Source organism: Lichenostomus cassidix, chromosome 7 (genome assembly GCF_008360975.1).
Source record: "Lichenostomus cassidix isolate B80296 chromosome 7, HeHo_3.0, whole genome shotgun sequence".
In the NCBI taxonomy this organism is placed as follows: Eukaryota; Metazoa; Chordata; class Aves; order Passeriformes; family Meliphagidae; genus Lichenostomus; species Lichenostomus cassidix.
In genome coordinates this window covers 15,306,251-15,321,096 of record NC_139488.1, presented here as the reverse complement: position 1 = coordinate 15,321,096, position 14,846 = coordinate 15,306,251, and the positions used below count along the sequence as shown (strand labels likewise).

Below are 14,846 nucleotides of genomic sequence, written 5' to 3'. Positions count from 1 at the left end.
AGACTCTTGTTTCTGTGGATGTAATACACCTTTTCTCCAGAATCTCTTTGAGATGAAGACTGTATTATTTCCCCTCAAAACAAGCAGTCCTGTGGGGTTTTTTGAGGGTTGGGTGTACAGTCTGGCCACAATATCAGTGGGAGCACTTGAGAAGGTATCAGAGCTCTTCACGAGATTTCAGATAAGTTTTTACATGTGAATTTTACAAATGAAGAAGTTGATACTGAAAAATTGGTTAGAATGGAAAACTATTTGAAACTTTGATCCATGGAGAAGAGTCAAATAATTAAAAGTCAAAATAAAAATCATTTGCTGTGGTATGCATTTACTTGAATGGCTTAGCAGTATTTTCTCACCTGCTTGTAGGGCAACTCTCAGGCTATTTTCTCAAGTGCTGCTGAGGAAGTTTTCTCCCTTATCTGTCTTACAAAAATTTTGAAACCTGAGAATTTTTCATGAAACTGTAAAATTTACAGTTTGAATGTAAATAGTCTCACCACCAGATAAGTTTAAAATGTTGAATCAGGAGAAGAATTCTGATGTATGCTCAATAACAGGCAGGAAATATATGTGGAATTTTTTTAATAATTTCCATTGCTTGAGAAAATCCAAGAAGATCCAATCCAAGAATTTCTCACAGGTGATAAATATTTTCTCATTTCATAGTTTACAGTATTTTTGGGTAGCTGTATTCCATTAATTAAGTCTTAGTTAGGCTATAACCTCTTAATTTTTCATTAGTTCCATCTGGAGCAAGAATTTTGGCATCTTGTGTTTAAAGTATCAGTATATTTTATCTCCCACATTTAAACCCAAAGAAGGTAAATGCAAGATTCGCTGGAGCTGCAGGTCTCAGCTAAGAGCATATTCTCTGAGTTTTCTTTGTAATTAGGTAGTTTGACACAACCATGCAACTAGGACTAAAAAAACCCTAAAATTACCTCTTGGGAATTAATTTTACCATAAATCTAATGGCTACCATATCCGTTACCATAGCAACAGTACAGAGCAAGGTATACCTGTCATTGTAATGAAATGGATGCTTAACTTTAAGTCCATATTTGATCACGGAAACGTGAAGCATGATTTTAAAATAATGCTATAAAGGTTGATGGTGTGATGCATCCAGAGGACCCCATAAAGTGTGATGATGCTCAACAATATACTTAGGCATGTAAATGTGGACTGGAAGGGCTATTCCTAGGCTCTTTTTTTTTTTTTTTTTTTTTTTGCCTTATTGCTTTCAGTGTTAAGGGCAGAGGAATGAATGGGTGAGCAATTTCTTCTGCAGAGAGAAACTGAGCTGCAACGCGGCGTGAAGTGCAGTGGTATTATATCCAGGGAAAGAAGCAAGCACATTTCCTCTGCATGCAGACACAGTAAAACAATCATTTCATCCAACCATCCACTCTAACAGTTGTATTTTTCATTTCTTCCCTTGCTTGTGGTAGTATCTGTATATGTTTTGGTTTTCATAGGCTTTTGCCCAAACACAACAATAGTTAGTGGGGTAGGGGATTTTGGTTCAGGGGCTGTTGGATTTTACTTAGAAAAGGCTTTAAAATTCTGTCTTGCTGCCTCCTTGGACTCTTCAGAGGAGGTAGGAGAAAAGAACTGTTCCTGAATTGGTAATATAAATGAATATGGAAAGTGATGTGACTGGATAAAGTGCCAATGTAGCTTTTATTGTCATATGTGAGGATAACACTGGATATTTCTAGATGGTTAATGATTGAAACCTTCTCATCATATAATTCTTGTCAAAGTCATACCAGCAATTATGGAACAGTTTCCCAATAAATTATGGTGCAGGAGGCTGAATGAGTGTGAACATGACTATGATAAATCATTTCAGGGAGAGTGGAAAATGTCGTGCTGTATATAATGCTGGCATTTTAATGTAGCTTTTTTATTTGTACAATATACATCACCTAAGAGAATTAGCAGTCAGCAAAAGCTTTGACATTGCCAATTTGCAGGCTCCATGACTAAGTAATAGATAAATGAATAGATTAATGAAGCCAGCAATGACTTAAAAACTTATTTCAGATTTTTGTCATTAATTTTCCTTAAAACCATGTTTAATTTGGACTGTTAGATAGAAGAAGGCCCAGAAACAACCTATTTTTGTTTAACCCCTGAGTTGAACAGGTTGGCAAGGCAGTTGTGGTACTGTCAATAAGAAATACTTCAGAAGGGAGCAGTAGCAGTTTTTCCTACTGTGGAACTGTTGCAGAGCATGAAACCTGTCGATAAGAGTCTTCATACAAAAGGCAGTATGAAAAGTGCAATTCTGACAGCCTTTTTTGTGGGCCATGCAGAAAGGGGAGATTTTCATCCTTTATGAAACTCTGAAAAGGCTAGTTACCTACTGCTGCACGGCAAAATGGAGGAAAACTAGCAACTCTTACCAGTACAGCTGAATGTGATAAAAGCATATAATATCATATGTTGAATATTCGGTTTTATGGGTGGAAGTTCTTTGTGAATATTCTGTATTTTATTTAATGATTAAGTATGCAACTTGTAAGGCAGACTGTACTACATGATATATTCTTTGCCATGTGTGGGTAGTAATATTGTGCTGAGAATAAAGAAGTAAATACATAATGGGGTTAATAACGTGCAGTTTGGCAAACTGGAGCCTGACCTTAGGCTACTAAATAGAGGGAGTGATATAGAAGGGGAATAAGAATATTGAAACTGTGGACAAAGGAGAGATTTTGACTTTTCTGACTACCACCTAAAGTCTAGCTAATACATGATGTAAAAATGAACGTAGCAATATCTTCTATTTTAAGTATGAGGATTTATCTTCTAAAGTCTTGATTTTCTTTTTGGTCTTTTACGGGGAAGAGATGATCTGCTGTTCTTTAGTTCTTGTTTTTCTTTATCAGTGTGCTTTTTCAACAGATCCTGGGATCTTTTCCCACATAGCAATCTCAAAAGAAGGAAAGCTTTTAGTGCTATTGCGTTTAGCCTTGTGTGGTCACCTTTCTACTTAGAAGAGCTTTTGTATTTCAAACAACTGTTGTCTTTTAGCCATAGGTAAAGAGTGAAAGGTAGGGGCTTTGAAGGAAGAGGAAAAAAGACTTTTCAAAGCAGCAATCTGCTTTTCAGGTTTTAATATGGCTTTTTGTTTGTTTTGGGTTGTTTCTTTTCCCTTCTGTACAAGCAGTATTGACTAATAGGGATGTACACAATGGAGTCACAAAGGTCTGAGTTTGGGCTGAAGGTGTTTAGCTGGCCATGAAATTTAGAGGCACAATGCAATTCCATGTTTCAGTCAAGGTCTGTACTGGAAAATGCCAATTTAACTTTTTACAACCGCTGTATTTTAGTTGTCAAAGCCATCTTCCGAAAGTGGTGTTTCCTGAGGTGGGGATCACCATAGGAATGGTGATCTTTATTCTGAAAGATAATATCTGAAAGATAAAGATCTTCTTTATTCTGAAATTGGGTGGCAGCCTACGTCACGCCTGCTGTCAGCCTCATGTGACATCTGGGAAAAAGATTCTTGGTGGTTACTTGTAAATTTCACTTGTTCCTGTCTCTCTGGGACTTCAAAAGAAAGACAGGCAAGGATGGACAATTGTGTTGTAGATATGGTACAGACCTGAGAACATGCAGCCTTACTCCTAGCTTTGCTCTTCAGCAAACTGTAGACTTTTAGAAGCCTTTTTACTTTGCCTTAGTTTGTGAGAATTATTTTAATAATAATTATTATTCTCTCTCAGAGTTTCAAACTAAAGAGGCTACTAAATGCCAAGTACTGTTGTTACAGTGATGTAATTCTCTTTTGCTCGCTCTCCTAATTAGCTTCCTTCACATAAAACTATTGAAGCAGGATTAGAGCAGGAAGTGTTGAGTGCTTTCAAAGACACAACTCACTGGAGCAAGCAAATGTTCCGAGGGAGCCAAAGAATGGGCAAAATTGTTAACAAAAACATGCAATTATTCTTTAAATTGATTAGCTGCTGCTACTCTACAACGTCTTTTTTCTTGTGCCTTTGATGGAGTGCAAAAATGTTACTTAGGTTTGGAAGGTAGTGGGTGTTATGGAAGGTCTTTGGTGTCTGACAAAATGTCTGAAGCAGTGTAACTTTTAAAGGTGTAGAATACTCATGGGAATGTTACGTCAGGTTCAATGCCATAGTGCTTGTTTTAAATGAAACCATAAATCTCAGAGCTGTAAGATTTTTATCTCTCAGATGGACAACTTGATGAGTGAACGTCCACACCTGGCACAGTCAGAAGGTGGTTAAATGTACAAATTGAAGCTCTCAGGTTTGTCCAGGGATGGGATAGGAACCCCTGCAAGTGAGACTGGGAGAGAATGGGTACAGATTGATCCCAGAGGTGAGTCAGGCCCCCAAATACTGATGTTGATGGGTACACTGGAAGCATGAGACATCCTCCAGCTCAGGGAATCCTTGTGGGCAGGGCTGCTGGCACACCCTGGCAGCAGCACGTGCCGAGGAGCCCAGAGCACCTGGATGCAGCAGGCTGGCTGTGAGGATGCTGCCTGCAGGCACACAGCAGATGTCCTTCATGTTGTGCTTGTATTTCTGACCAGAATTTACCTGAGAGGCAGACAGCAAACAGAAGAAGTACATCTGTCCATGTGCACAGGATGGGCCTCTCAGGTTCATGTCTGGAGACACTTGGATCATGGCTGCTCCTGGCCTTGGTGATATCTAGAGGGGTTTGGAGACAAGATCCAGAGCACAGTCCTGGAGATTAATAGATGGAGATGCTGTCTCTTCCTAAGAAAGACTTGGCCTTAAAGCTTCTAGGAAATAAAATGTTCTGGAGCAGTCAAGGACAGACAGTGATAGCATTCACACCAGACTGTCCCAGGGGGCTTTGTGTACATGTTCTCTGAGCTTCATAAATATTGCTCTCTGAGTTATCCTACCTCTAGCAGTGCTTTACAGGTTGCATGGAGAATGCTGAAGTTCAGACTTGGGCTATGAAGAAAGATTTATTTTTTTTAAAATGTCATTTTCATTAGAAATGGTGCCTGCAGCTATCTTCTATTACAAAACCAGGGAAATTGCTCTCATAAAAGCTTAATTACCCATGCAAATTATGACAGATAATTTAAAGTGGCGTTTTCAGAACATGGTCACTTGTGCATTGCTTTTGTCTGATTTTTTCCCCTCATGCATACACTTCTGTACCTACATAACCATGTCTCACTTTCCTTAAGAATACAAACTTGAGGTGCAACACACACACACACACGAATTTAGAAGGAAGAAGTGCAACTCTTCTGAATTGCCATTGAGGATTTCTAGGAAACAAATGGGGGAGAAGAAAGAGAAGCATGATTGTATTTTCATTTCCTCAGTGGAGAGGAAAGGTCCAAAAGTGAAGAGGGAGGGTGATGGCAGGTATGATATAGAAGCTTCTTTTTTCCAGACACTCCTGCATGATTTAGATTATCCACATTCAAAATATACAAATGTATTAGGCAGAAGAACTGTATGCCTTAGTAATGCTATTTGCTGTTCTGACATCTCTCTTTTCCTGTTTTTATTAAATACTTTACCCTGGAATTAAAAATGAAGCAGTTACATAAAAATTTTTCCCCCACTAGAATAATATTTCAAGGCAAAAAAAAAGAAAATCGGATTAAAATTTTTTCAACCCCTCTTTTTCCTATCTCCTGTATTTTTGTACTGTGTATATTAAAGTTTAAAGGATATTGAGAAAGGTTAAGTAGGTAGATTACAGGAAGAGGTGAAAGAGAGTCACAAGAAGAAAGGTTTTTCTTCTTCTGAACCTATGCACTTTTTAAAGTGGAGTCCAGCTTTTTCATTTATTATTTGTGTAAATATTGACTCCCTTTCATGTCTAGAATGCTTTCATTCCTAAAAAAATTAACATATCAAGGAATGATTTTATTTTATGTATGTTATTTTATTTTCCATCCTTTTTTTTTAACTGTATCAGCATCAATAAATTGAATTGCTAACCTGAGAATATGTAACAAAATATCAAGCCTTTTATTTCTGGTTATTCAATAGTCATAAAGAAACTTTTTACCATTAGCTAAATTTGAATTCTGTCAGTCAAATATTTTAAGTTTATCTTTTTGCTCTCTGTTGAGACAAGTGCAAAGGGAGAAGATTGTTAGTAACACTCAGGCTGTGACTTGGTAGCTGTTCCAAACCATTGTTCTGGCAAAATGAAGGTTGCTGTTACAATGACAGATAGCTCTTTTCTGCTTTATCCAGTTGTGCTAATCATTCCCTCCAAGAAGCTCTTCATCGGAGCAAAAGCTTATTTGTCGTCAGAATTTGTCAAAAAGCACCTTGAAAAGCAAAGGCTTCTTTCCTTCCAGAGCCTAAAAGCATTGACATGAAGCACAATACAAAGCTGGAGTTCTAGAAAAGGCTGACAGAGAGCTCTGAGCTAACAAATCCTTGACATTTCTGTTACACAAGAAATGTTTACTTTGTATATCCCCAGAAAGACGTAGGCATACATACCTGGATATTATTCATATGCCACAGAACTGCATCTTGTACATACTTGTCTTTCAGTAAAAAGGTTACAAAGAGGAAGTGTTGCTCTTAAGTACATTGCTGTACAAGGTGAACATGTGCTACAAGAAGAGGAAAAATACTTACTGTGTGTTCTATTCACCAAGTATTGTTAAGTTCCTTTGTCAGTTGCTTGGTAGCTGAGATTGCTGAAAACAGCTATGGAGCAGGGTCAATAGAAGAGGCTGAGGATAAGGATAGGACCGTGACTGCTTTATAAAAATTAAAAAAAAATGTTAGAAGATAGGAGAAATACATGGATGAGATATGGTTGTTTTGCTTTGTACTCACTCTTCTCTCACAATTCTATTCAACAATCTTTCAACATTAACAGGAGGAAAGCCAGAGCTGGCTGAGTAGCAGCCTAAGATAAAAGCAAGTTTCAAGGTTGTTCCCTTTGCAAATAATATTTCATATTAACTCAGCATGTATCACAGCTTGTTTAGAAGGTAGTAAAAACTGGCATGTATGCAGTCAAATCTGTGTCTACTTTACTACTTCTGTTGCATTTCAGGTAATTGGAAAATACTGTGGTTTTAGTTGAGAGAAAGTGATTAAACATTGCACTTCATACTAAATAGAATTCAAATAAGGACACAGTTTTGCTAGGTTTCAAAAGGAATTCCAGTAAATAGCAATTAATAAATGATGCACTAGTTAGTTGCTTGGATTGAAAAAAAACAACACAAAAAACCCAGACAGAAAAGCTCTATTTTGAATTACTGTTGTAGAACAGTGTATGCCTAAGCCCCATGTTTTTGAGTGTTGAAGACTGCTTGAGTGCTATGAACAAAAGAAGTGATCCACCAGATCTTTTCATTAACTGTTAACCACGTTGTACACATTTCTGAGCTACAGAGAGTCTGTGTCCAATGTAAGTGATGAAATCCTCACCAGCTTGTCTTTCTTCTTGGAAATTAATAAATTATAAATTGTAGAGAAGTCTTTGCCTTAAATATAATTCATTCCATAAAGTAAATAAGCAGCGAAGCAAAGGGAGAGGCATGAGTGTCAGACTTGTCATTCACTGGATTTTCTGTCTCTACTTACTCAAAATCTCTTTTCTTTCATTGCCTTTCCTGTGAAAACAGTTGAATGTCTATTGTTTTAATGGGAAGTTGGATTCAGTTAAGAAAAGGTAGGGTTTTCAGCCTCTGGTGTGATGGAGACCAACCCTGCCAGTGGAATGGGGAGGATAATCAGAGAAAAAAAAAGATAAAACCTGAGAGCTGAGATAAGAACAGTTTAATAATTGAAATAAAATATAATAATGATTGTAATGGAAAGAAAGAAGAAAGAGAGAAATAAGTAAAACATGAGAAAGACATGTGGTACTCAGTACAATGGCTCAGCACCTGCTGAGGGAGGCCCAGCCTATTCCCCAGCAGTGTCCAGCCCCTCACATCCAGCTCCCCCAGTTTATATACTGTCCTTGTCATTCTGTGCTATGGAATATCCCTTTGCCCAGTTGAGGTCACCTGCCCTGGCCATGACTCCCCCAGCTCCTTGTGCAGCTCCTCACTGGCAGAGTATGGGAAGTTGAAACGTCCTTCATTTAGGGTAAGAACTACTCAGCAACAGCCAAAATGTCACTGTGCCTTCAACATTGTTCTCATACTAAATCCAAAACACAGCTCTATACCAGCTTTTGGAAGAAAATGAACTCTGTCCCAGCCAAAACCAGGACAAGGAGGTGTATGAGTCATTGAGCTCCGAAGTGAGAAAAGAAGTTGGCAAGATATGTGGAAGGATATTGTAAAGCATGTTTTCCATTCTTGCCTTCCAGAGAAGATGAGAATATGATACAACATCATAGTGCTATTTATTTTCTCCATCATTTTCCTTCTCCCTCATGTCATTGGGAAAAGAAAAAAATGCAGGGTGGAACGAGCATTTGTATTCCCCACATGTTGGCTTGCTAGGGGTATTTTGAGGCAAATGTGGGTCACATATGTAATGTATGTTGTGGATAATCATAAAGATGAAGGAAGGATTGTAGATTGGATGAAGATTTTGCAATGGAATTACATAGTAATTTGAGTTTTGAGTAATTAGGTAATCCTGAAACACGAAGGGAATCTGGAATGCAGCAAAGCAGATGTTGATTTTGTCTGCCTGTATTTTAGGGATGAGAGGAATAAGAGTACCAAGTTGATTGATATACCTAGTTTAATGGATTATTATTAATTTCTTGGTTTGCTTATAAATAAACCCCAGAAGCTATATTGATTTGCCTCTTTCTTCCTTTTCCTATCAGTTTTTTTTTAATACTTCCTTTACCAACTCTGTTTTTCATGTTAAAATACAAAAAAAAAAACCCTTGATAATAACTTCAAGATCTAAATAATTTTATTTTTGTGATGTTAAATAACTAAACTCTTGCACTGTAAAATTAGCTGCTTTTCAAAATGTCAAACAATTGTGTGATTTCTAGCTGCAATCTTGCAGAAAAATAACATGCCTTAACAGCAAACATTTTGCACTAAGTAATGTCTCTTAATATTATGTTAGAGACATATCACAAATCTAAAGAAATGATCTTGTGTCAGTGTAATGGTGGTCATGAGAAAAGAGAATTGAAAGGCAAAAATACACAGACAACAGGCCAACACTTCTGGCAGTCAGGAAAGTAAAGAAGGCAATTTTATTTAAAAGGTATTAATTTTCTAATTTTCAAACAAATAGTTGAATAAGTCAGCATTCATTAAAGTGCTGCTAGCTAATAATGTATTTCTCAACTGAAGTGGAACTGTAATGACTGAAGGCTAATTAAAAAAAAAGGCACAAAACCTTACTGACTAAAAATCATGTAATTCCAAATGTCACTGGAAATCTGGCAAGCTAAGGGCTGTTGGGCTACTCCTCTCTAAATATTGTACAAAATGAAATTGCAGTTATGTAACAACAAAATGCACCAGCTGCTGCATTTGAGACCTTCAGAACATCTGTGTTGGGCATTGCTCCATCTCAGGATGGATGGATGGATTCCTGCCTGCCAGACAAGACTGGCAAGAAACTTGGGAATCATCCTGATTATGCTAATCAAGAGACTTTTTAATCTTCCTTGGATGAACAGTTTAGGTTCTTTTGTATATTTTTAAAATGTGATACTGTGTACATAAGTAGCATTTCCTTTATTGGATGAGAAAGCTTATAATTTTCATTAGGAACTTTGTGATTCTCAGCTCATATTAGTTTATTAAATTATTTGATGTGTAACATAGACATTTGTGCTACATACATACATTTTTTTTCATCATCTGACTACTAAAATACACTGGGCTAAGTAAGAAGATTGGACTTCTTTTGATAAAGCAGAAGTTTTTAAAGCATAAATGACAAAGCTTTTTGCTGGTTGGCCCTGGAATAACATAATACTGCCGCTTTTCCACATTCTTCACTGTAAAATTTAATTTAAAGTAACTGAAAATAAAGGCTGATTCTTGTTGCATGATGGCAGGGATGCTTATTAATCTCCACTGACAACAGAGACACTCCCCATATTTTCCTATTCTCATTCACAGTTGCAACTTGAAAGAGAACAATGAAGGTCTGTGTGTTGCTCTGCAGCAAGATGTGGTCTTTGTTATATGTATGCATTTAAATGAAGAGCTGTGTTTATTTTCATTTAGTTTGATTGTGGTCCTTCTGTACTTAATCATTTGTATAAACAATAATATTTACACTGCTGTTTGTGCCTGATTGTCTCTGCTGTCACTGGTACCTGGGTAACCTCTTCTTCAGTCAGTTAAATAAACTTAATATTGAAAAAAAACTTAATTGGCATTTTCAGTTTAGAAAAACATAGGCTTCTTAGAGGGTAATTGCAATTGCAAGTTTGTCATTGTGCTGCATGTCCTGGAAATGAAGGAGTTTTGTTTTATGCCAAAGAGGTACTAATGACATGTTGTGGTACAATTCTTACCAAATAAAAGTTTGAGATGTAGCAAAATTTCACCACAGAATGAAATGCAGATCCAAGCATAAGGAATGGGGTCATTTTCTCTTGTATCAAAAATGCTTTTTCTTGTATAAAATAGGAGCGAAACATTTCTGGAAAATGGAAAGACATTTTTAGATGTCTTTTAAGAACAGGAGTTTTTCAGGACTAGTTGTGACATTATGTATTTCATTTTTATTACAATGCTTTGAAGATAAAAAAATTACAGTATTGTTGTATGTATAACCAGCTGCAATGGTTTAGCATCATGGTGTTCCGTGAATGTTCACCTCAAGCCCATCAGCTCAGACACAGTAACTGATCTTGTTAATACCTGTAATCTGTTTAAAAGCATTCATGTAGTGAGTCACTTTATCTCAACTGAGAAGCCAATAACAAAATGCTAAGGTGTGATAATGAATATTTTAGAGGCAGTAATATCTTATGTGAAGAAGTGAATGTAGGGTAGTGCTGACTGCACAATATATGCACTCATGTCTTGTGTATTAACAGAAAACATGGTATGTCTGGTTAGGAGCACTTCGAATCTCTGTAGGTTGAACTGCATTGCTGGTCTTCCCTGGCTTTTTTAGGTCACCTGTTTAGGTTAAACAGAGTAATTAATTAAAAACCCAAGAATAAAGAAAAATAAGTATATTGCCTCTGAAGGCAAACTATTTGTGGATTTAAGTCGTGGATGGGTAGTATTTTATCTGTTTTGAGCCATGATGTTATCTTTAATTATTTTTTTAGAGTGTTCATATTTTGGAGCGAAAGGCTTCTTCAGGAAGCACAGACCCTTCTTTAAGCAAGCAGTTCCTTGAAAGTGATCATCTCTCTCTATCCAAGGTAAGCAAAAGCCTGGGATGGAATCTGGGTGGTGAGTTTTCCTCTAGAGTTATAAAGTAGTTTGACCAGCACTTCTGGGACAGTGTTTTGTATGATTCTGCCATGGAGTGTATTGTGAGTCTGCCCTGGAGCTTCTTATTCCATAACTGAGGTATAGATGTTATTTTGGTGGGGTTTTTTTTTGGTTTGGTTTGGATTTTGTTGTTGTTGTTTTTGTTTGTTTTTTTTTTGTTTTGTTTTGTTTGATTTGGTATTTTGGTGGTTTTTTTGGTGGTTTTGTTTTTTTGTTTGTTTTCCACATGGATGGCACAGGGACAAGTTTTACTGTCTCAGAGTATGGCACTAGAAGGGACTTTAGTCCCAAAGTACTGGTGCTGTATTTGAAAACTGGTCTTGGATGAGGACCCTTCAAGCATATCACTTTCACTCTGTTTTCCCCCATTTTTGGCTCTCTTTCCTAATGGCCCTTGCATTGGGCATATCTCCACACACCAAAACTGTGGGATGAGGCACAGTTAGGATTGTTAGGAGGGTTTAAGAACAGCTTGTAACACTGGTGCAGCAGAACACAAGTATCCACACTGCACTGAATAATTACTCATTTTATCCCTCTGTATCTGGCCTTTTGTTTAAATGAATACCTGTATGAGGTTGTGTGATTTCTAGTTGAGAAGTAATCAATAATGATGTTATCTAGTAGATAAAAGACTTATGCCTGCAGCTGATTTTTTAAAGGAGAAATCAATATGGTGAAGAATCAGTTGGCAGAGGTGCAGAGACTCTCTGCTCGCCCCAGGGGACTTAGAATTTAATTTGTCCCCCTCAAGTGCCAAGTACTTCCTTGTAGGGAACAAATAATACATATGTGCTTCCCTCTATAGAATGGAAATGGAATATTGACGCAAAATATGGGGAAGTCAAAAAAGGTGGATTTTGAGTATGGCATTTACAGACAATAGGATAGTTACAGCATATGGTTATTCAGGGGAAACTAAGCTGAATAAAGATTTCTATTAAAATTTACTGCAGTATGCATTATTTGGGATAGAGCTTTTTACCCTTCTCAGAACACTAAAACCTTATTGAAAATTGTAGTTTTGAAATTGCTGTTACCTGTGCAACTATATCTTCATAATGGTAATGTTGATGTTATCAGGGCTGCATAATTAATTTGGAGGTGTTTTGAAAGATTGACAGTGCTTGGCTTTGAACAGGTTTGTGGGAAATGCAGAGACTAACAGTTTTTTTTTTCCCTTTAAATGTTTGATGCTATATAACCTCCTCCCTCTCTTGATAACTTTTCATAACATTGCTGGGAGTTATGACAGATAATCTGAGAAAATGCAGGTTTACAGCTTTGTAAGGTATAATTAGTAAAACATAGTCTGAGGAAGCTGGCAATAAGAGATTTTTTTTTAACTGGTGCAGAATTCTGTTGATTAGAGTAGTAACAAGAGGATAGAAATACCGGCGTGACTCTATTTCTTTCTCTTTAAAAATCTTGTTCTTTACCTGTTGTTCACTGTGTTACATTGCAAGTCTGGCTTGAGCTGCACCAGTCACCATGCATAAGGAGTGGTATGTACCAGAAATATGCTTTAATTAGCTCCATGAAAGGCATACAACTGGTTGTATCTCAAATGATAAACTGTTCCTGTGTTTTTCCCTAGAGAGAAAATTAGTTGGCTTTCCTATGAATTTCTCATAATACAGTGAAAATGAATGCAGGAAAATAAAAAAAAATCCTTTTGCAGATTTCTGAAGGCTCAATTAGCCAATGAAACTCTGTCATAAAATGCCTTTGAAGATTATCGCTAGCTACACTCAAAATCAACAATAAAGCAACCTCTTCTGCTAGTTTTTCTGATGTGAAGGAAAAACTGGGGCATCCACAACCAATGCAGCTTCTACGTTCAAGATCAGAAAATTTAAATGTATTTATGATTAAGAAATACCACAAAGGGCACTCTTACTATACACTTCACCTGGTAATGGTTAGACTTCCAAAAATGTTTGTATTTAGTAGTTTAAAATGAGATACAGCTAGATATAATATAGTGACCATGTAGTTTGGTACCTAAATAGGTTGATTTAAAAGCCTGGCTCCTACTTTTTTTCTTGCATTGAAGAATTTAGCAACTTCTAGGTACAATTTTTCACCATGTGTGTGCACAGTTAATTAATCCATGTGTCTTCATACTTTCTCACCAGGAACCTGACAGCTGGGAAATCATAGAGGGTCTGAAAATAGGCCAGACCAATGTCCAGAAGCCTGACAAACATGAAGGTTTCATGCTGAAAAAGAGAAAATGGCCATTAAAAGGTTGGCACAAGGTAAATGTCTCACAAACCAGTCAGAAGGTTATTACCTTGTTTTAGTAGTTGGGATTTTTTTGTCTAGATGGAATTAGGGTGTTAAATAAATACCCATAGTTTTGGTGTATGACTGTTTCTTCCACCTATGTATAGAATTAGTTTGCAGACACAATTCATGGCTCTCGAGTCACAGTGCCTGCTACCTAAGGGTGTATTTAAAATCTGGACAGAATTTGTAAATAACACTGCAGATGCCATGTGTTTTAAGAGGTTTAGTCAGGACCCCTTTTCTCCTTTCCAATCTGTTATAACAAAGTGTAGCTGTGTACTCTCAGACTGCACTGAGTTTATATTGAAGTGCACAGCAGAGGAGAGCTGAGGGACTTTTCCATGTATCCAAGGTGCTCATACAGGAGAGTATTCCCCTTCAGGGCCCGACTGAGCAGATTTGTTCAGCTTTGTCCCCAAATTTTGTTTGTATTTTTGACTGGCATCTTCATTGTGGGCATGCAGTGGGACTGTGCGGTTTTGCACTAAAATATCTCTATTTAAAAAACCCCAAAGCACCCCAAAACTCAAACCCAAATCTCGAAATTCTGTTTAGTTAATTTGGACACATATCTCCATGCATGTTTCTGCCCTTTGTTAGCCCTACACCTGGTGTTCATAAACTCTTTTTTCTGTGTTTCATACCACAATAATTGCATTTCCCCCCCGTCCCTTTTTTAGCAACAAGAAGTGTGGTATTGATGCTCACTCATATTTTTGTACCTGAGGGTGCTTGGAGCAGAGTAACTGTCTGGGACAAATGCATCTTACTACAAAAGATAGCAAAATCATTTACTATACATGGTGCTTTTTCTGGGAAAGCACTAACTTTGGGTTTTTTCTTGCTAAACACTGTGGGACTTACTTAGGCCTGAGTCTAAATGCAGTCCAGACTGGCATAAATGACAGTTTTTTCCTAATTTCTCTGTTCTTTCTGGAGGTTGTCCTAAGTTACAAGTGTCAGTGTTCTGCCAGCAAAGCTATATATAGTATCTTTTGTCTGTTGAACATTGCATGTCAGATTCTGACAGTCCTGAATGTGCTTTAGTAGCATTCCAGGTATTATATGTACAACTGGGTGAACTTGTCATTCTCTGAAGTGCAGTGTGCTTTGGAATGAAATGATGATGAAACATAATTTT

General features: G+C 37.1%; 1 protein-coding gene across 8 annotated transcripts in view; it reads left to right on the top strand.

Moving 5' to 3' along the window:
• OSBPL6 (oxysterol binding protein like 6) overlaps positions 1-14,846 on the top strand; it is a 97,892-nt gene that overhangs the window by 44,333 nt on the left and 38,713 nt on the right. For all 8 annotated transcript variants that reach the window (XM_085066349.1, XM_085066353.1, XM_085066351.1 and 5 more), the window contains exons 3-4: positions 11,245-11,340; positions 13,552-13,674. In XM_085066349.1, coding sequence (XP_084922475.1) covers positions 11,245-11,340; positions 13,552-13,674 — 219 coding nt within the window. The remainder of the gene's footprint in view (positions 1-11,244; positions 11,341-13,551; positions 13,675-14,846) is intronic.